General features: G+C 38.6%; 3 protein-coding genes across 8 annotated transcripts; 2 read left to right on the top strand and 1 right to left on the bottom strand.

Moving 5' to 3' along the window:
* Window positions 1–235: 235 nt before the first annotated feature.
* Window positions 236–7,455, top strand: LOC137712369 (uncharacterized). 2 transcript variants are annotated; one of them, XM_068451460.1, is made up of 11 exons: window positions 236–720; window positions 1,527–1,651; window positions 2,099–2,543; window positions 2,654–2,769; window positions 3,053–3,836; window positions 4,387–4,824; window positions 5,041–5,229; window positions 5,310–5,537; window positions 5,903–6,242; window positions 6,346–6,529; window positions 6,698–7,455. In XM_068451460.1, the coding sequence occupies exons 1-11, from the start codon at window positions 535–537 to the stop codon at window positions 7,179–7,181; spliced, it is 3,519 nt and encodes a 1,172-aa protein (XP_068307561.1). In that variant the 5' UTR covers window positions 236–534; the 3' UTR covers window positions 7,182–7,455. The 2 variants fall into 2 exon arrangements, with proteins under 2 accessions (XP_068307561.1, XP_068307567.1); XM_068451466.1 differs by having other exon boundaries at window positions 237–720; window positions 5,903–6,236.
* A 1,653-nt stretch (window positions 7,456–9,108) lies between these two features.
* Window positions 9,109–12,477, bottom strand: LOC137748486 (tyrosine--tRNA ligase, chloroplastic/mitochondrial-like). 4 transcript variants are annotated; one of them, XM_068488660.1, is made up of 4 exons: window positions 12,343–12,477; window positions 11,153–11,285; window positions 9,475–10,950; window positions 9,109–9,345 (listed from the first exon to the last, which is right to left on the bottom strand). In XM_068488660.1, the coding sequence occupies exon 3, from the start codon at window positions 10,938–10,940 to the stop codon at window positions 9,492–9,494; it is 1,449 nt and encodes a 482-aa protein (XP_068344761.1). In that variant the 5' UTR covers window positions 10,941–10,950; window positions 11,153–11,285; window positions 12,343–12,477; the 3' UTR covers window positions 9,109–9,345; window positions 9,475–9,491. The 4 variants fall into 4 exon arrangements, 3 of the variants coding, with proteins under 3 accessions (XP_068344761.1, XP_068344768.1, XP_068344749.1); XM_068488667.1 differs by having other exon boundaries at window positions 11,153–11,233; window positions 12,343–12,474; XR_011070070.1 differs by lacking the exon at window positions 11,153–11,285 and having other exon boundaries at window positions 9,442–10,950; window positions 12,343–12,468.
* Window positions 12,478–13,303: 826 nt separating this feature from the next.
* Window positions 13,304–20,043, top strand: LOC137740266 (thiamine biosynthetic bifunctional enzyme TH1, chloroplastic). Of its 2 annotated transcripts, XM_068480125.1 has the most exons (10): window positions 13,304–13,427; window positions 13,714–13,998; window positions 14,133–14,207; window positions 15,317–15,392; window positions 15,481–15,556; window positions 15,940–16,074; window positions 17,284–17,348; window positions 17,454–17,581; window positions 18,237–18,484; window positions 19,096–20,043. In XM_068480125.1, the coding sequence occupies exons 1-10, from the start codon at window positions 13,371–13,373 to the stop codon at window positions 19,637–19,639; spliced, it is 1,689 nt and encodes a 562-aa protein (XP_068336226.1). In that variant the 5' UTR covers window positions 13,304–13,370; the 3' UTR covers window positions 19,640–20,043. The 2 variants fall into 2 exon arrangements, with proteins under 2 accessions (XP_068336226.1, XP_068336219.1); XM_068480118.1 differs by lacking the exon at window positions 13,304–13,427 and having other exon boundaries at window positions 13,636–13,998.
* Window positions 20,044–20,584: the final 541 nt, after the last annotated feature.

Here is a 20,584-nt window from a genome sequence, read left to right on the forward strand (position 1 = left end):
TCCTTCATATTATATAGGTCAAGAAAGTGTTCTTAATTTAAAAAAAAAAATGAGGATCCCTCTTATGAAAGGATCCGTTATATCATATATGTATATTACGTTGTTCGTGTTGTTGTTTAAATAAAGAAACAAAAAACAAAATCAAAAGACTAAAATAATACCGTTGGGGCGAGAGACGACGTGTGAAGGACACGGATAATACGTATGTGTAAGCACACATTCATTCTCTTCACGCCTTTTCATTTCGTCCCATCCTTCCCCCTCCCCCACAAAAATAAATATTAAAATCCCAGCCCGTACCCAAACCAAACCCAAACCCAACTCCCGACACAAATCTTCGAATTTCAAATTGCAAAAAGCGAAACTTTCAATCGAAACGAAACGAAACGCAAAAGCTGAGAGAGGTCGCGACGTTTCACTTTCTATTAATTCGTTCAAATTATTGATTGATCGGTTCGCGAATTCGATTTTCAGACCGTACGACGTCGTGCTGATTGATCATCAACTCAACTCACGCGACGACGACGAGGGGACATGGTAGGGGGAGGCGGCGGCATAGCCATGGACTTTCCGGCCGACGAAAGGGCGTCGTCCTTCTCTTCGCCTCCGAGACTTCCCACAAGGCTCAGACGGAGGCTCAGCCTTGTCGACTGTAACAAGAGTCATAACACCGCCGAACAAATTCAGGCCAAGCTCAGACTCGCCGATCTTCGCCGTCAGGTTTCCCTCCCTCTCTGTCTTTCTCTATTTGTACTATTCATTTCTTAAATGCTGTTTTTCATCCGTGAATTTTTATTTTCGAATTTGTAATTTTCTGTTTGTTTACAACAACAACAAAAAAAATACCTTATCCCACTAATTTTCTGTTTGTTTACTGAGAAAATTTTGTTGATAATTTGGTGCGGGAAAATTCAAGACTGGACTGAGCCATATACTTCAGTCAAGAACTGTTTTTCTTAATTTTCTTTTAATTTTAATTTTAGGTAGGTGATGCTGATTGCTGACTTATTAAGGATCCATGAGTAGCTTGTTATCAATTTCTCTTACTCTTTTATGAACTTTTTGGTTCCAAATTTTGAGATGATATTCAAATTTATTTGTTTTCTTATTGTTTTCTTTTGTACAATCTTTTTTATCGCAATTGAACAGAAGAGGGTTTTACTTTATAAATTTTCATATATCAAAAACACCTTGGGAATTTTGATTCAGTCTTTGTTTTGTTTTTTTATTTAATTAAAGTAAATTTTGTAGATGGTTAGACTGTTTATACCTTTAATTTAAAGCGTGTTGCTTTTGCTTGTGGTAGGTAAGGTTGTTTGAAATCTGGGTTTTCTTCCTTTTTTCATGGGTGTCTCTGTTTTCAAGTCTGGAACAAATAACAGTATTGTTTTTCAGTAATCGTATTTTCTTGTTAAGCGATGTGTTTTGTGGCGTAAAATTTTGTTATATCGTTTCTTAAGTCTGCTTGAATCTAGTTTATAGTTTAAATCTGACTTTTCGAATTTCATAAACTGGTTTGGGTACAGGAACACTATGAAAAGTTGTCAAGCAAGGCACGGGCGAAGCCGAGGAGTCCTTCCCGATCTTCGTCTGAAGAGGAAGACCTTGGCCAGCGACTAGAAGCCAAGCTACAAGCTGCTGAGAAGAAAAGGTAACACTTGAATAGTTGAATTTTTGTTGTTTAAGAAGCTCACCCTTCTTTAATGTTGTTGGCTTAGAATGATGCTTAGTTTCACTTTCCAATGTTTCATGGTCCACAATGTTTTGAATGGTCCACAATGCTTTGAATAGTCCCTCTTTGTTTTGAAGGATTTCACTCTTTCTGTTTTTCCTTATCATGATTGAAAATATTATTTTTCATTCTCACCAGAAAGTGAACCCGGGACTCTCTTGGATGCATATATTGGGACCCTATTTTTTCAATTGATTTTTACCCCCAACTGATAATTGTTTCCTTCGTGAAGTTACTCTCTTTTCTTTGCCCCTACTAAGTTATGACTTGGACCAAAACTAGACTATCCATCAGTTGACCATGCTTCCTCCAGTCTCCACGTCCTGATTAATCTTGTCATTCTGTTGCTTACTGTTGAACCAACAGGTTGAGCATTCTTGAAAACGCTCAAATGCGCTTGGCGAAATTGGATGAATTGCGGCAAGCAGCTAAATGTGAGGTAGAAATGCGTGTTGAAAAGGAACGTCAAAAGCTTGGGTCGAAAGTGGAATCACGTTTTCAGCAGGCAGAGGCAAATAGAATGCTTATGCTCAAAGCTTATAGACAAAGAAGGGCTACTCTGAAGGAGAGGACATCTCAGTCCTTATTGCGGAAGATGGCTTGGGAGAAGAAGTACAAGGACCGAGTACGTGCTGCAATTAGCCAAAAACGTGCAGCTGCTGAAAAAAAGCGATTGGCACTTTTGGAAGCAGAGAAGAATAGGGCATGTGCAAGGATGTTGCAAGTGCAAAGAGTGGCTAAGTCCGTCTCTCATCAACGTGAGATTGAAAGGAGGGCGAAGAGGGAGCAGTTAGAAAATCGGTTGCAAAGGGTATGCATTTCATTTACACAAGCACAACTTATTTCTCAGTTCTACCGGTGGGCTTTTGTTGCTGTTCTAGTGTTTCCTAATAAACTTTTATTTTTTGGTTATACATTTAGGCAAAGAGGCAAAGAGCAGAGTATCTAAGGCAAAGAGGAAAGCTACAGATATCTTTTCAAGTGAGTTGGAATAGGATGCACGAGGAGGCTGATCTTCTTTCCAGAAAGCTAGCAAGGTATGCATCCTTTGAAATACTGATCTCAGAGAGTTGTTTTGGTCTGGGTCAAAGCCTTGTGGTTGTTTTCGTATTTTCGAGTAGATGTTTATTATTCTTTGTTGTGTTTGGAGGTACATCAGAGTCAACCGTTTATATTTTTTTTATGGTTATGAAGCTTTAGATTAAGTTTCACCTGTTTCTATGATAATGAAAATTTTTAGCTTGTAAAATGCTGATATTCTATTTTTTACCCAAGTTTAAACTACAACTTTCAGCCTAAATGTGTGTTGATATTTAATAGGTGTTGGAGGCGTTTCCTCAGGCTGAGGAGAACTACACTTGCTTTGGCAAAAGATTATGATGCCTTGAAAATTACTGAAAAGGCTGTCAAGTCAATGCCATTTGAGCAGCTTGCAGTTTTGATTGAATCAACTGATACCCTTCAGACTGTGAAAGCTCTTCTTGACCGGCTTGAGAGTCGGTTAAAAGTTTCCAGGGCTGTTGCCTCAATAAATTATCCATCCAACTTTGATAACATAGATCACCTTCTTAAACGAGTTGCTTCCCCAAGAAAGAGAACTACACCAAGGCCATCTTTAAGGAGTAGAAGCGCAAATAAAGCATCTTCCATCAGGGACACAGCTAGAAATTCTGTTAAATTATCAAGATATCCGATGAGAGTGGTTCTTTGTGCTTACATGATTTTGGGTCATCCAGATGCAGTTTTCAGTGGTAGAGGAGAGCGTGAAATTTCTCTGGCCAAATCTGCAGAAGAGTTTGTTAGACAGTTTGAGTTACTACTAAAGGTTATATTCGACGGCCCCATGCAAAGTTCTGATGATGAGTCTGGTTCCGCATCGCCCAAACATTTGACCTTCAGATCTCAGCTTGGAGCCTTTGATAAAGCATGGTGCTCCTACTTGAATTGTTTTGTGGGTTGGAAGGTTAAGGATGCTCAGCTATTAGTGGAAGATTTGGTGAGAGCAGCGTGCCATTTAGAGCTCTCTATGATTCAAACTTGCAAGATGACTCCGGAAGGAGTGACTGGTGATCTTACTCATGATATGAAGGCTATTCAGAAACAGGTACATTAGTTGTATATTGATTTTTATTATTTTTTTCCTTCATTTCTTTTGTAAAACAATTGTGTGACATATTTAAGAAGACTGGGTTTGTTCCACCATCAGCAAAAAAATCAAACTTCTCTTTCTTTAATATCATTTGATTTATGTATAGGGGGAAAGAAGGCAAACTGGCACACCCTCCACTCCGTCTTAGGTTTTTACTTTCTGTTATAAACTAATGGGTTTTACTCACCTTCCTCTTTCCATTTTGTACTTATTCTTGTTGCTTGCTTGCGAACTTTTATGTTTTCAATTACCATCATTGCGAGTATGTTTGGGAAAATAATATATGTCACTTTTGAAAAAGGAAAATCCATGCTTGCTAACTTTCATCTCTTTCAGTGATAGGGGCCAATCTTTTCTATACAGTAAAAGAATAAGCTAAATATTGACTAGTTTTACAAATTTCCTTTATAGGAATTGTTCAACTTTGTCTTTTCTTTTTTTGACAATCTAGCAGTGTCTTTATGTTGACTTATTGGCTGACATTTTGAGTTATATGTTGGCGTAGGTTACTGAAGACCAAAAGCTATTGAGGGAAAAAGTGCAGCACCTAGGTGGAGATGCTGGGATCGAGCGTATGAAATCTGCTATATCCGAAACACGGTTAAAATACTTTCAAGCAAAGGAAAATGGAAGCCCATCAGGGTTGCAGGTCACACACATTATTTCTCCAAGTCCCCCTAGTTCAACACTCAGTCCTTCTGCTAGTGCAGATAAGAGAAGTAATCCAGGTCGTGTAGTCCGATCCTTATTTAGGGAAGATGCTACTGCTCATCATGGAGCTGTGTCCTCTGCTAGGAAAACCAGTTTGGATCAGCAGCTTGGATCTTCTTCACAAAAGTTGGTCACAGAGAATGAATTAATTGTGAATGAGTTTCTACATGAGCAGAAGCATGGATTTGCCAATATTTTTAATGTTACTGACGAAGATCCAAACAATGTTCAGGTTTGTGCATTTCATATTTGTAAATAATATTAGTGGTTGAAGTTAAAAATGTAAATATTGTTGTTTTGGATGTTGACAGACTCATAAGTAATGCCGTTTCATCTATTTGTGGTCATATTTTGAAAGGGATATTTTGTTTGTTGTTACACATGTATTTACTGATGATGAGCCAGAAATTTTACCACTTTTCTGATTGATGGGTATTATATTTTCCAGTCAAAGATAAGACAGACAATGGAGAAGGCTTTTTGGGATGGCGTAATTGAATCTGTAAAAGAGGATGAGCCCAACTATGACAGAATAATTCAACTCATGACGGAGGTGAGGGATGAAATCTGTGAGATGGCTCCACGGGGCTGGAAGCAAGAGATTTTTGATGCTATTGATGTGGATATTCTCTCTCAGGTAGCAGCACCATTAATTGTCTTCTCTAACATTACTTTGCATGCATGTATAGAAAATTAACTTCTATTCTTTGTCCTTAGGTTTTGAAATCTGGTAACCTGGACATTGATTACCTGGGAAAGATCCTAGAGTTTTCATTGGTCACTTTGCGAAGGCTGTCCTCTCCAGCGACTGATGATGAAATGATGGCCACATACCAGAGTTTAAGGAAAGAACTAGATGAGATATGTCAAACCAGGGACGACTCCAACTGCTCAAGTGTCCTGGCAATGATCAAGGGCCTGCGTTTTGTTCTAGAGCAGATTCAGGTATGTCTCTAGTTTTAGTTGTACATCTGAAAAAGGTTTCGCGTTGTATTAATTTCTTTTGTGGAATAGAAACCTATGGGCAATAAGTTTCAGAAGGGTAATAGTAACGTCTTTCATTGAATTATTGGTACTGTATGTGTATTTGTTGTAGTAGTATTTGCGAGTTGTTGCATGAGAATTGAAAATGTTTTCAGTGTATTTGATAGTTGCCTTTTATATCTCAAAACACAGTATTTCAAACATTTCTGTTAAAAATTCTACATATAACACTAGTCAGTGGATTCAAAGTGTAATAATGTATATTGAAATACATATTGAAATACCAAGATTCCCCCAGAGTAATGTAATGCTGGATTTTGTGACAGGCGCTTAAACGAGAGATTAGCAAAGCACGTATAAGAATTATGGAACCTTTGTTAAAGGGGCCAACTGGTGTGGAATACCTGAGAAAAGCTTTTGCCAATCGCTATGGATCTCCCTCGGATGCCAATACCTCTCTACCAGTTACAGCACAGTGGCTTTCAGCGGTGTGGGATTGCAAAGATCAGGAGTGGCAAGAACATACAATCTCTTGCTCAACTCTGATGAGTGGTGATAATCCATCTCAGGGGTTTGTTCCTTCCACCGCCCTTAGAAGTGGTGGAAGCTTTCTGGTGAAATCAAATTCCCCTTCTACTTCTGCTGCTTCTAATAGCACAGGTTTGAGTACGGAAATTACTTTCGTAATTTTTTTATTAAAGGGATGTTTGTAATCGCAAAGTGGGTTCCGTGTTCTTTGTTTAATATGTGTTTGTTTCTCTTGGACTAGGTATTCAACAACTGGAATGTAAGGGAGAAACAGTTGATTTGTTGGTGAGGCTTGGTTTGTTGAAGTTGGTTAGCGGTGTGTCTGGTTTGACTGAAGAGGCTCTACCTGAGACTTTCAAGCTTAACCATTCTAGGCTGAGGGCTGTTCAGGCTCAAATTCAGAAAATTATTGTTACTTCCATAAGGTAACTTAGCAGCGCGCACTTGGATTTACTTGAAACAATAGGGGGGTTTCCTTTTTTCTTTTAGTGCATAAAAAGTAACGTTCCTAAATGATCAACGTTTCAGTTATCTTTGCTTTGAGTGACTATATCATAGATTTCTAATCCCCGGTGAAAAATATGTAAATGCAGCATCCTTATTTGCCGGCAAACCCTTTTAAGCGAGAGGGTAGTAACCAGCTCTATAGACATGGAACACATAGTATCAAAATGCACGGAGCGACTTTTGGGAACCTTGGACAGTGTCGAAGATGCTGGCATGGAGGAAATTGTTGAATCAATTAGTGACTTCTCGATTGACAGTAACAAAGTTGTAGACAGCGAGAAACTTCGGTCAAGGAAGGCAGTTATGACGAGCATGTTAGGAAGGAGCTTGCAAGCTGAGGATCCCGTGTTTAAAAGGGTTTCTCGTGCTGTATATACGGCTGCAAGGGGAGTGGTTCTTGGCGGAAGTGGATCCCTAGGAAGAAAATTAGCGGAAACAGCACTCCGGCAAGTTGGAGCTGTTGCGCTGACCGACAGCTTGGGGGAAGCCGCGGAGGTTTTAGTGGTGGCAGCCACCGTATCGGTTAGTGTTTATGGACCTTGGTATATACATCTGACTGAGAACATGTGAAGGGGTTGTGTTTGTCGAAAATTAAGACGACGTCGTACATAGAAAAGAAATAAAATACACACGAGTATGTACATGGTGGTGTGGGTGTTGTGTGTACAAGTTATGGGGGCAGTGGAGATATGCAGTGTGTAATTTGTAAAGCTAGTTCTAGATTGTATGTAGCTGTGTAGAGATGTAAGGTATGGATATTTCTAATTCTTTCATGTAATGAAAAATAAGGACGTGAATATTTTCTAGACTAAATTTGGATTTAAGTTGCTCTGTGTTTAATAATTATTTCGCTTTCAGTTTTAAAATAAAAACGAAAACTAAAGAAGTGAAAACGGTTCTCCTCCTATCTGTTGCCGAGGGTGATCGCTTCGGTCTCAACACCCCTACTACTGATGTACAGCCCTTTCTTGAGTTCGTAGAGTTGGGGTTTCATTTACCCACAACGGAGGAATCGTCAGTCAAGCGGCCATGGATTATAACACTATTCGTTCAAGAATCTCAACGTAAAGTTTTATCTTACTTTTTAAAACACTTTAATTTTTAAAACTTCACAGCGAGGCGAATGTGAAAATAAATAGATTGAACGGTGATTTATGTAAGAATTTGCAAAACCAATTGAAAATTGTAAGTGTTAATCGCCTTTTTTTGTAAAAAAAATGCAAATTTTTTATTTTCTTTATATTTTCCATGAGCATTAAGGAAATCATTAGAATGTATTTGGAAGTGGATTTACAATTTATTTAGCAACAATTGTATATTTAAACCGAAAAGTTAAAAAAAGGGTCAAATATGCAAAAATGTTTCAAATTCTTGAGGGTGCCAAAAAGTCATGCGTGACTTTCTGGCACCCCAGGAATTTCAATCATTTTTGTTAGTTTTTCTTTTATTTCTCTTACCATTTCAACAAACTATCATATTCATATTCATATTCTTCAAAATATATTTTTCCGCAAGTGGATCCCAACTTGTTTTCTAAGCACCTAGGAGTTTGCCTTGTTCTGCATGCATCGAATCCGTCTCGTTCAGCATGTGAGGTGTTCGTTTCATTTTACGTGCCATAAGCCCACCTCGTTTTCCGTGCATAGAGCTGGCCTCGATTTGTGTGTTTATCACTTCTGTAACATATAGCCGCAGTCTTAGTGGGATGGATTGCAGTAGTGCTGGATTCTTGTCAACAAGTTTGGGTGCCTTGGCTTCAGTTCTCGGCATGGAAGCTGTGACTCCTAAAGGTTATTCCCAACCGTCTTGTTACGGATGAGAGGAGGAGGAGGAGGAGGAGGAGCGGAGGAGCGGAGGAGCGGAGCTGCAATTCCACTATCGAGTAGGAAGCAAGACTAGAAACTATGTAGCTAGGTATGTGCTCCGGCATCTCGTCCGAGCACACGTTGGTTCAGATGATGTCCTCGATCTAGTTTGATAACCATTGTTGGTGTACAAAAAGCCCCTGCAAGAGGGGCAGCCGGCAACAGGGTTGATTACTTTACAGAGAAATTATGGGAGAAGACTAGTTTGATCTTATGTGAGAGGATTGATTCCTCTTTGCCGGCTCGCCTCAACTTCTTAGGGAGAATGAATCGCACTTAGCGGTGTTAAGCTTCGCGACCTTGATCTTCCGAAATTAGACTTGAGCAATTCGTTATTAGCTGAGAAGCAGATGCTGAATCTGCTTCTCAGCTAACAACCATCCAGATTAAAGGAATTTGAAAGAGTATACGAGTTTACTGTGGCGAATCTCCACGGAGCTTCTCTCGTTTGTGCTGATGTCGAGGAAGCATGGCTAATACGTGCATGCTTGGAAGATTGTAACTTGGAGGGAGCAAAATTGGAGAGAGCCAACTTAGAGTGTGTATATTTGGTATAAAAATTAGTTAGTAGCTTGAAGACTCTACGTTGTTGGATTAGATACTGCGTATGAATAAGATCTTCAAGGCACTCGTCAAATTAGATCGACGTCTCAACTTTAGATAAAAGAATAGATCAATCAATATGATATTAACCAAGGGACCAAATTAATTACGAGACACAAACAAAATCATCTAAATAGCACAGGGAAAACATTTGCGTTTAAGCGTCAAACCTCAAGGGCATTAGCCTTCAAGAACCACCGTGAATAATGTCATCTTTAAGGCAGGAAGATCTGTGCGATGAGTACACAGATCGCATCGAGTATCCGCTGCATTTCAGAGACATAAGAGTCATCATCGTGAGTATATGTACGGAACTTTGAAGAGATAACCCTAGGTCAATGAAATGAGTTCGTACTATACACCTTTTGAATCGTAAAGGTTTCGTGGATAATTACCATCAGGCAGGCATCCCTCAGGTGTCGCTTATCTGTACCAGAACCTTATTCTTCTTGCCTGCAGATAAAAGGAGAAGTTTTCCGTCCACAATGTCTTGAGGTTCAATTCTCTTATTTTCACTATCAACTCTGGAGTTGTTCAAGTAAAGCCCCCCTTGCTTCAACAGACGCCGGGCAGCAGATTTGCTGTCAAGCAAACCAGATGAAACTGAGAGATCAACAAGAGAGAGATCGAGGACCTGATGATAAGGGAAAGAGCAGGAGGGGACATCCTCAGAAATGGCTTTAATGGTGTTCCAGTCCAATTTAGTATCAGCACCAGGCCTCATTGCTTCAGTTGCCTTGAGGGCCTCGTCCAGACCATCTTGACCATGCACAAAACGGGTGACCTCCTCAGCAAGCCTGCGCTGAGCTGTGTTGGGCAAGTATCCAGGTCTCTCCATCTCACCCTCCAACTGTTTGATGTCATCCATGTCCAAGAAAGTGAGAATCTTGAGAAACCTGACCACATCAACATCAGGAACAGAGAACAAATACTGGTACAATTTATAGGGAGACAACAGGGATGGCGAAAGCCATATGGCACCATCTTCGGACTTGCCAAATTTGGTTCCATCACTCTTCAGTAGAAGAGGAAACGTCAAGCCATATGCAGCAGCATCCACATGGAGAATCTTGTGTATGAGTTCAGTCCCTGCAGTTATATTCCCCCATTGATCGCTACCTCCAATCTGGACATTGACACCTTCATTGCGGAAGAGGTGCAGGAAATCATAGCCCTGCAATAACTGGTACGTGAACTCAGTATAGCTCATTCCTTGTTCTGACTCCAACCTCTTCTTCACACTCTCCTTTGTGATCATGCTCCCCACTCTTGCATATCGACCCACATCTTTGAGAAACTCTAACAACCGAACCTCTTTCCACCAATCATAATTGTTCAAGACGGAAACCCCACCCAGAATTCTCATAATTGTATTGGTAACTCCTGAGGTGTTTCGGGACAGAGTTTCAAGGTCGAGCTCTGGTCTCTCCAAGCTCTTGCCAGAAGGGTCTCCAACACGAGCGGTGGCACCACCAATCAAAGCTACAGGGTGATGGCCACATCTCTGGAACCATGAGAGAACGACAATTCCAATAAGGTTACCCAAGTGCAAGGATTCGGCAGTTGGGTCGAAGCCACAATAGACTCTGAGAGGAGGTAAATTGGGGTCGGAGCACACTTGCCTTAGATGCTCGCTGGTGAGGGATTCAAGCAACCCTCTCTCTTCAAGAATTTCAACCACATTTGGACGCCCAGACGAGGACTGAAGACACTTGACAGTAGAGAGAACGATTGGATTCCTCAAGTTATTATGACGAAGGGTGGGTAACCTAGACACAGTACTGAAAGGAGGAAAGAAGAATGGGAGACTACGGTAGTAATGGGAGTAGAGAAAAGCCCTTGAAGTGGTGGCTGCAGCCATTCTTAAATTCCTGCAAGAAAAAGGGAGATTTTCAGAACCATTAACACTTTTTCTTAATTTCTTATATAGTCATAATCAAGAGTAAACCACCAATCTTCCCTCCAAACTTAGGTCACTTTCAATGAAAAATGATATGCCAAGATGTACTGATGCCGATGCCACTACTTCCAGTGAAAGTGAATGAAGAGCTAGCAAGAAGCCAGGAAACCCACCTCTCAGAACCTTCAAACTCGAATGCATCTCTCTAAACAATGACTCCTTGGCACCCAGCCATCTATCTTAGTTGAAAGATTCTGTCAAAATTTTGCCATCATCTCCTTTGTTATATGATCAAAGGGCTGAAATCTAAAACAAAATGACGATTGAATTTTAAAATCAAGTAAAAGCCTATATAAGCTATATTCAAAAGCCAAAACTGAGACCAAGCCTAAACAGAAGCAGGGCATTAGCTACAACCAGTGGCGGATCCAGGAATTTTTCTCCTACTAGTCAATGTGTAAAAAGTTCTCAATTTTCTTAAGAAGGAAAAACCTTACAAGCATTGTCCACGAGGACGCTTTTTGAACAGGTCGCATTAATATTTCTTATCAACAATAGCAACAAAACAGTCCCCACGATAATAATAATAGAGTGTATCAACTAATAGAGCTCTAAAACTGAAATGATGGAAATTTGCTCCAAACCTTGACAAGTTTGAATAGAACATGAGAAAATGTTAAATCCATTAATAACGAACGTATCAAACAAATAAACTTAAACAAAACTATGTCCATAATTTATATCACTGTTTCATTTATATCACTGTTTCTAAAAAACCAAGAACCCCACTTAGTGGGAAAAGGCTTTGTTGTTGTTGTTTCTAAAAAACCAAGTCTGTCCGTGATAAGTATACAATATGTTGGGGCATAGAATACGGTTGAAGCGATAAATCATTACACTTAAAAGAAGTAATCTATATCATATGTAAGGATTTCAATTCATTTCTCATGTAGGAAAGTTGACATAGTCTTCTGTTTTTTGATAAACACAAGTTGTTTTATGAATGCACTAAGACTAGTTTCTTTACAAGGTTCTTTTAAGGAAGGCTGCGGTGTGCGTACCACGCCACAACTTGCGCAAGGAATAGGCAGAAGCGCGCAGCACAAGCCCGGAAGCCCCCATTGAGGCATTTTATCGGACAGTTGGAGGGCACTTTTTAAGGCAGACCCAAAAACTACGAAAGGTCAACTCCAGACTTCCTATGAAGAAAAACACTAAATTCCTAACTTTCTAATATCCATAATTTAAAGAAATCAAATCAGAAAGTAAATTATAACTTAAGAAGAAGAAGAAGAAGAAAAGAGCAAAATTTGCAGAGGCTGGGGAAAGAGGAGGAGTAGAAGGAGGAGGAGGAGGAACTCACATGAAGTGAAGTTACATGCGCCAACCATGGCTGGCTGATAGTGCGGAGGAGTCTGAGGGGGATTGGAGGAGTGGCAGTGGCTGGCTGCTGCACTTCACACTATCGGGTTCTGGGAGAAGATTGAGTTTTCTGCTTGGTCCTTTTTTGTTTTTACGTCTAAAGATTTTTTTTTTATTTATTATTATTTTTTTAATTTTTTTATTGTGAAAAATGACTAAAAGAGATGGGGAAGGGGTAGACTTGTCTTACAATAATAATAATAATGTGATTCAAATTCGTTACGAGAATCGAATGTAAAATTTCTCACTTACAAGTGAAGATGAATACTACTAAATCGTAGTACTAAGTAACAATTCAACTAAATTAACTTAAATTATGGGAAGTCCTTGATTTTTACCAAAAATTAATTCAAACAACATTATTATTAGTTCTAAGAGTTTTAACCTACTCTCTTATCTACGCTATTTAACGTAGATAATATCATTTGTTTAGAAGAAAAAAAAACTTAAATTATAAGATGAATTTAACATCCGACCTTAAATGCATGAACGAAGTCTATTAACTAATTAAGTTATAAGGAAAACTAATGAAAAAAGCTTGAAAACTTTGAGTTTTAATGATAAGGACAAAATAAAGGGTAAAATGAATAGTATCAGGATTGACTTTTTAGTGTAAAAATGTGATTTTTCGTTAAAATGAACAGTACCGCGCGCTTTTCGTTAAAACTCCTAAGTTATAAGCCTCTTATTTTTTAAGGAAAACTAATGAAAAAAGCTTGAAAACTTTGAGTTTTAATGATAAAGACAAAATAAAGGATAAAGTGGATAGTACATAGATTGACTTTTTAGTGTAAAAATATGATTTTTCGTTAAAATAAACAGTAATATCAACTGTTCATTAAGCCTCTCTATTTTTTAATGGTAATGGTAAATAAAATAATGCAACCATTAACAACCGCATGATAAAACTGGGTTTAAGGCTACCAACATGTGCCCGTGTCAAAGAAGGAATCATCATCGCCAAATTTCATGGCAAACGAGGCTCACTTTCTCTCCACCTCTCTCTCCTTCCTCTCCTTCAACAAGGTAACCTCTTCCCACTTCCCCCCTTTTCCAATTTACTGTTTGGTTGCCGGGAAAAATAAGAGTTTATCAAAATGGAAGACCAAGATATCAATCAATCAACGTCAAAATTCTTTACTCTTCTGCTTTTCCAATTTACTGTCAATTTATTTATTTGTTCGAATAATTGCATATCCAATTAGGTTTCAAAATCTGTTGCATTTTCTATCACTGCTGCTGTGTTGCCATGGCTGTTGCATTTCTGGGTTGCACTCATAATTTCAATTGTTTGGCGTTATATCATGACCAGGCTGTGCTCCCAGAGTTCAGGCAATCAAAAGGTTTGAGCTTTTTGGTGAATTCGAGAATCAGCCGAAGCAAGCAAACGAGAGTTTCAATGGAGATGCGGGGAAGTGGAGGTCCAATGACAAGTGACCACTCTGCAGTTAAGATTCCACATGTACTGACTGTTGCTGGCTCCGATTCCGGTGCCGGTGCTGGAATCCAAGCTGATCTTAAGGCTTGTGCTGCTCGCGGAGTGTACTGCTCTACTGTCATAACCGCTGTTACTGCACAGAACACTGTTGGCGTTCAGGTTGTTATTTGATGTTGTTTTCCAATTTTCATGGGCTGTGTTCTGTTTGGTTGCTGAGAAAGCATAACATAAAAAATAGAAAAGAAAAATGTTTCTAGTGGTGATTGTTATCGTTCTTTTTATTTGATTGCTAGGGTGTAAACATTGTGCCCGAGGATTTTGTTGCAGAGCAGATGAAGTCTGTGCTATCTGATATGGATGTCGATGTGGTAAGTAAAAGTTTGTAAAAAAACATGAGCCATTATAAGTCAAAGTCTCGTGTCGTATTGTTTAAACATGGTGTTTAAGCAATAAAACACGAGCCGTTGTAGCTTGTAAAAAACCTAGGTCACAGGTCTACCAGGTCATCTGTGAAATCAACCATTCTGATACAATGACATGTGTTTCACTGACCATCATCACGAGCTTATAGAATTGATTAGTTTTCATTAATTGATTAGTATAGATGTTAGATTAGTTATATAGATAAAAGTTAATCTATATGTCAGAAGTAGCTAATGGATTATTGTAACTGGAGCCTATTTTTCTTTGTTCTTCAAAGCAGACTAGATAGCTCAATGCATGTGCTCTTGAGAAAATATTCACTTCAAGCATAGGGGTTTCAGATTCCATGTCATCTTTCTCTATTCATCTTATTTGGTTATCAAATAGAACTGGCCTGATAACAGAGAACTGCCAATGAAACAAGTCTCAAATAGTATGGTAAACTTGAGCTGGAAATTAGACCCAATGACCATTCAATTCTATGACTGGCCGGCTTGTTGACATGTGTGTATGTGTCTGGTCATGTCTATGTAGTAAATCGAGACACCAACAAATATGAAATTGCATTAAAAAGCATGTTGGTTCCACTGAGGAAAAGCATAACTTAATTTGAATGGATGCAAATAAGCGCATGTTTGATGCAGAGAAGCTTATATATTTTATCTTTGGATTTTTGCATAATTCTGGATTCTGCATATTGAGTGCAATGAATTTCACCAGATGTTGAATTGTTGATTATAATATTCTTTTGCAGAATCACAAATTTGAAGTTTTGATCATATTCGTAGTGTTAATATTCTCTGTAAACTAATAACTTAAGCATTTTCAGACCAAGAACTTTTTGTGAATTAAGTTGCAATCTACTTCACTTTGTCTGTATTTGGCTAAAAGTTTAATCGTAGTGTCATAAAATGTTATTTAAAATGCTGTTATAAAAATGTCAGCTTTCACTTCCTCTGTACTTGAGGCATGCCTCTTTTGCAAACTTGCTTTTATCAAGAAGCGGTATTGATACTAAATTGGTTTTGATCTGCTCATGATATGTCATTACTAGGTGAAAACTGGGATGTTACCTTCTATTGGCATCGTTAAGATTCTTCATCAACAACTTCAGGTGTATCCTGTTCGAGGTATGCAGTCCTATTAAAAATTGAACATTTATTTTCTAATGTTACTAAATGAGCATTTTTAATGAATTGGTAATGTCATTGAAGGCAGCTTTAGTGGTTGACCCTGTTATGGTGTCTACAAGTGGAGATGTATTGGCTGGTCCTTCAATACTTGCTGTGTTTAGGTATGCCAATCCTTTGTACATAAGATTGAGTAAATTCATAGTAATGCCTTCTTTTTTTTTTCTTTCTTTTTTTTGCTTTGTAAAAATCTCTTGTGGGCCATGTGGTAGTGTGATTAGGATGTTGAAACCATCTATTGAATGCAAAATGTGCATTCAGATCTGCTTGGCAGAAACAGAGAATTGTATTGGCAGGCTGTGCTCTTTGAATAAACATGGATATTCACTTCTATGTTCTTGAATTTCTCCTTCGCCATTTTTCCTTGTGTTATTTCTTGGCCAATTTTCCGTCATTGGATATTTTTCTTCTTAAGTTAGAGAAAAGGTCTCCCTGTGTAACAGCAGATACTTGTCAATAATTGTAATTTTGTGGTTTTTGCCTGCAGAGAGGAGCTTCTTCCTATGGCTGACATAGTAACCCCAAATTTGAAAGAGGCATCAGCTTTACTGGATGGAGTGAAAATAAACACAGTTTCTGACATGCGTTCTGCTGCAAAATTGTTACATGATATGGGTCCACGGTTAGTGAATGGAACATGCTTGAGATCTCAGTTCTCTCTTAATCGGACGATTTACAAAACTCTTGTTTTTTGCATTGTTGCAGTTTATTATAGTCCTTCCAATGTCACTCAACTGTTGGACATGTTTTTAATAAAGCAGAAATGTTGCATTAGTACTAAATTTGAATGCATTGCATTGTGAGTACTGTTGAAATCACAAGAGAAGGCAAGCACTTCCCATTAACTCGCTGTTGCATAGTTGAACTTTTAAGGTGTATAATATGTATTCACAAATGTTACTGGCTTTTGTTTGTTCTCACAGAAAAAATTCTTCCATTACGTAAGACTTTACTAGGAATAGTTAATCATTTCACCTGGATAATCAACTAAAATGCGAAGGTTCACTTTTGTAGTTGTTAACTACTTCCAGTATGTCACACATTTTTAAAACAGAGTGCCCTTGAAATTGTATTAAGGAATTTGTACTAAATGGTCATAGTCATTTCTTTTTGTTCATATTACGTACATATAGGTTTGCTTCTTGGTTGCGTTGGTTCAATGGCTGTACTACATATCCATCTTTGATCCTTTTGACCTTACTCTTGAATCAGTGGAGGGGATAAATGTAAAACTGTTATCATGTTTAAACTTGTCTGATTGATGGGGCAGTTGGGCGCCTAATATTATATGATGAGCGTACAGGAAAAGCTTTTCTGGACTTTTGGGGAATCAACAAATTCATCTATTTTCTCAGTAGATGGCTTGCTTTGTTTTTGGCCAGTTTCTTGGAAACAAGATTGCGTGATCACGGACTATGATAGACTAATTTGATGGGTATTAGTACTCTGTAAATATTGTTTTGGTTTCCAAAGAACTGTCTCTCAAGCTCTTAACTTATGACAGCAGGGACCTTTGACATATTTGGCAAGGTCTATGGCTCTGTGCCATCCTCAGTATGTTGTCACCTATATACAACAAAAATGAGGAGACAATGACTGTTCAAGGGGTGTGTAGCCAAATATCTCATGGTCTGTCATTTAGGTTTAGGAACAGTTGAAGTTAGATAACATTGACATATTATATCAAGCAAATATCTCTTGGTTTCGCTTCATTCGGCAATATTTTTCACAGAATTAATGCAGTGTGGTAGTTGGAAAATTTGAAGTAAAAACTAAGTTTCTTTGTGTTGAAACTGTAGTTTGTTAAAACAAAGTGCATCTTTGCTTTCAGAAATGTTCTTGTCAAAGGCGGAGACCTCCCTGATTCATTGGACGCTGTTGATATCTTCTTTGATGGTAAGCTTTAGTCTTCTGGAACCTTCACTGATGGTGATACTGTTCTTTCATCTACTTAATGCATGAGTGTTCTGGAAAATTTAATGTTTAGAATTGATATTGCAGGCAAGAACTTATATGAGCTGCATTCGTCACGCATAAAAACTCGTAATACTCATGGAACTGGTTGCACTTTGGCATCATGTATTGCAGCTGAGCTGGCAAAAGGTTCTTCAATGCTCAAGGCTGTTAAGGTAATAACATTTACACTTCTTAATAAATCACATGCTGCAGGGAGAGTAGATGAAAAAAAAAAAACCTGGCTTTCTTTGTTGAGCTCGTATTCTGAAGTAGTCACACTCAAGAACAACAGAAGATAGTCATGGTTTGTTTGATTCCAAATAGCGGGGATAACTTAGTGTCACATATGTGAAATTCCACTTTCACTGTGTTCGGGCTGTACAGAGTGGGGTAACAACTAATATAGCATAATGTCTACTCCAATACCATAAACTCACTGGACAATTTTATAACCTTGTCAGTGTTTGCTTTTATTCTGCAGCCTTGAGGAATTTTTGGGATGCTAGTCAATTAATTACTCAACTAACAAATTATCAGTCCCATCTCTCTTCCCTTCCTCCTCTTGTTCTACAAGGCCTTCCCTCCCCCCCCCCCCCCCCCTCCTCCCCCTATTTTTGATTAATTTACAGCATTTTGGCCTTTGTGATATTCCTTGGAGTTTTGATGCTAGTTGAGTTACATTTTATGTTTCCTATTATCTCATACTTTGTTCTTTTGCTGCTGCTGCTCACTCACACCTACACGAACAAGCAAAACAGAAAAGCACTTACATTCACAAATGCAATTGAAGACCCGGAAATATTATCTTTTTTATCTTAATTTTGGCAGGCATCTAAGTTCTTTGTCGAGACTGCCTTGGATTATAGCAAAGATATTTCCATTGGAAAAGGTCCCCAAGGCCCTTTCGATCACCTAATGAACCTCAAGCACAACTCTGGTCGACAAGTCAGATTCAATCCAAGTGATTTATTCTTGTATGCTGTTACAGATTCACGTATGAACCGAAAGTGGGGCCATTCTATCTCAGATGCTGTTAAAGATGCCGTACAAGGAGGTGCTACAATTGTCCAATTGAGGTTTGTTACTTATTTAATGCTCATCATAACTCTTTATAAAACTTAGGCTTAATGTCTCTCAGATAACTTACGTACTAGTAATTTGGTTTTTTCATTTGTGCATCAATAACTAATCCTAGAGATGCCTTTAAGGTTGATGTTCATTCTTCATGTGTTTTAGATGATCATTTCTTTTCTCTTGTGGAGTGCTATGTGTGCTTTTTCTTCAGTTTTCTCTGGGATTAATGAAAATGAGTTCAATCCCCAAGGCCTCCTATATTTCTGATTTCAGTTTACAAATATGCGAAACTTTATGAAATTAATGTTTAATAAAAAGTTTTACGCACCCACTCTTTAAGGAGTTTGCATTTGCTTTTAGTTTCACTTTGAGATTGCCTACTTGGAACTGCGATCAACTGTTACCCACTCTTCTCAAGTATATTGTTTTCATGTATTCTTTTCGCCTCAAGCAAGCCATCCACTCTACAAGTTTCTTGGACTGAATTGAAATTTTCCTTCTTGATGGGCATTTGTTTGGATTCGTTCCCATAAATATTCTTATGAGACCTAATAAATTTCTGCTTTTAGTTTTCTGTTTGTTGATCTTGACATGGTTTAACTTTGCTTTGCAGGGAAAAGGATATTGAAACAGGGGATTTTCTGGAAGCAGCCAAGTCATGTCTCCAAATTTGCCGTTCCCATGGAGTTCCATTACTAATAAATGATCGTATTGATGTTGCGCTTGCTTCCGATGCTGATGGTGTGCATATTGGCCAGTCTGACATGCCTGCCCATGTTGCACGTTCTCTCCTTGGCCCTGAAAAGATAATTGGTGTGTCATGCAAGACACCAGAGCAAGCAGAGCAAGCATGGCTAGGTGGTGCTGATTACATTGGTTGTGGTGGTGTATATCCAACTAATACAAAGGAAAACAATCGCACTATAGGCTTGGACGGGCTGAAAACTGTTTGTTTGGCGTCCAAATTACCCGTGGTTGCAATTGGTGGGATCAATATTTCAAATGCGCGTGCGGTGATGGAAATTGGCGTACCAAACCTGAAAGGCATTGCAGTTGTGTCTGCTCTATTTGATAGGGAATGTGTTTTGACAGAGACAAGGAAGTTGCATGCAGTGCTAATGGAGGCAACAGCAGCAGCAGCAGCAGCAGCAAATTGAAACATACGGGGATAAGGCCGGCCTCGATGCAAATTTTCATTTTTCTTGTTAGTGGTTAGAGAAGTCAAATGTACTCGGTTCTTTTGGGTTCAACGCACCGGAAAAAGTTGATCCTGCTCAGCGGCGGAGTATGGACGGTTGTTTTCTTAGCATGGGACGTTTTGTTGCTCGGTATGGACGTTTGTTTTTTCTAGTATTTTGCGTAAAGGGGTTCGGGTTCTGCATAATGTAATGCAGCAGAAGTGCGATATACTGCTCTAAATTAATTCGTGATATGTTTCCATGTGCTTGGCTGCTCACTTGAGTGGATTGATCGATCGAAAACTTGAATTATTGAAGACATTATTGTATATTTATCTTTTTCTTGAGTAGATATGAAGAATATAAAAATCCCCTTTGCTGTATTCGAACTCAAGATCTGTCCCCCACAATTTGATGTTTGTTTGTACCCCGAAAGTCAACCCTATCCTCACTGATGGGCTTTGAACCCTGGATCTATTGATGGTGGGCGAGTGTAATATAGGTTGGGTCAATTCGAGTTCGTTCATTTTAACTTAATTTTAAATTTGATTGGGTGGGTTAGAATGAAGGAAAAACTCACCCAAATTCAATCCGGTCTCAACCCGATCATTTATTGGGATGTGGTGGGTTCTGTTTTTCTTGCCCATGTGAACCCTAACCTGAACTGATATCTAGCTTGGATTCACCTCATACGCATTTTAGTAATCCCAGTTCATATTATTATAGCTAGAAATATGTTTTTGGATTATTGTACTTGAAATTTGTTGTTCATTTTCATTTGGATAAACAAATAGTTTGCTTTGACGTCTTTCTTTTAATTTAAGCTTTGACGTTGCTTTTAATTTAGGGAGGTTTAACAAAACACTTCCGGTACTGTTCACTTTTAACGAAAAACCACATTTATACATTTCCCTGGTATTATTC

Source organism: Pyrus communis, chromosome 1 (assembly GCF_963583255.1).
Source record: "Pyrus communis chromosome 1, drPyrComm1.1, whole genome shotgun sequence".
Classification (NCBI taxonomy): Eukaryota; Viridiplantae; Streptophyta; class Magnoliopsida; order Rosales; family Rosaceae; genus Pyrus; species Pyrus communis.

Bases quoted from the DNA above. Each gene is read 5' to 3' on its own strand.
- LOC137712369 (XM_068451460.1), top strand. From the start codon at position 535: ATGGTAGGGGGAGGCGGCGGCATAGCCATGGACTTTCCGGCCGACGAA. The intron at 5,230-5,309 runs GTAGCAGCACCA...CTTTGTCCTTAG, and splicing joins ATGTGGATATTCTCTCTCAG to GTTTTGAAATCTGGTAACCT. The intron at 5,538-5,902 runs GTATGTCTCTAG...ATTTTGTGACAG, and splicing joins TTGTTCTAGAGCAGATTCAG to GCGCTTAAACGAGAGATTAG.
- LOC137740266 (XM_068480118.1), top strand. From the start codon at position 13,651: ATGGCTGTTGCATTTCTGGGTTGCACTCATAATTTCAATTGTTTGGCG. The intron at 13,999-14,132 runs GTTGTTATTTGA...TTTGATTGCTAG, and splicing joins AGAACACTGTTGGCGTTCAG to GGTGTAAACATTGTGCCCGA. The intron at 15,557-15,939 runs GTATGCCAATCC...TTTTGCCTGCAG, and splicing joins TCAATACTTGCTGTGTTTAG to AGAGGAGCTTCTTCCTATGG.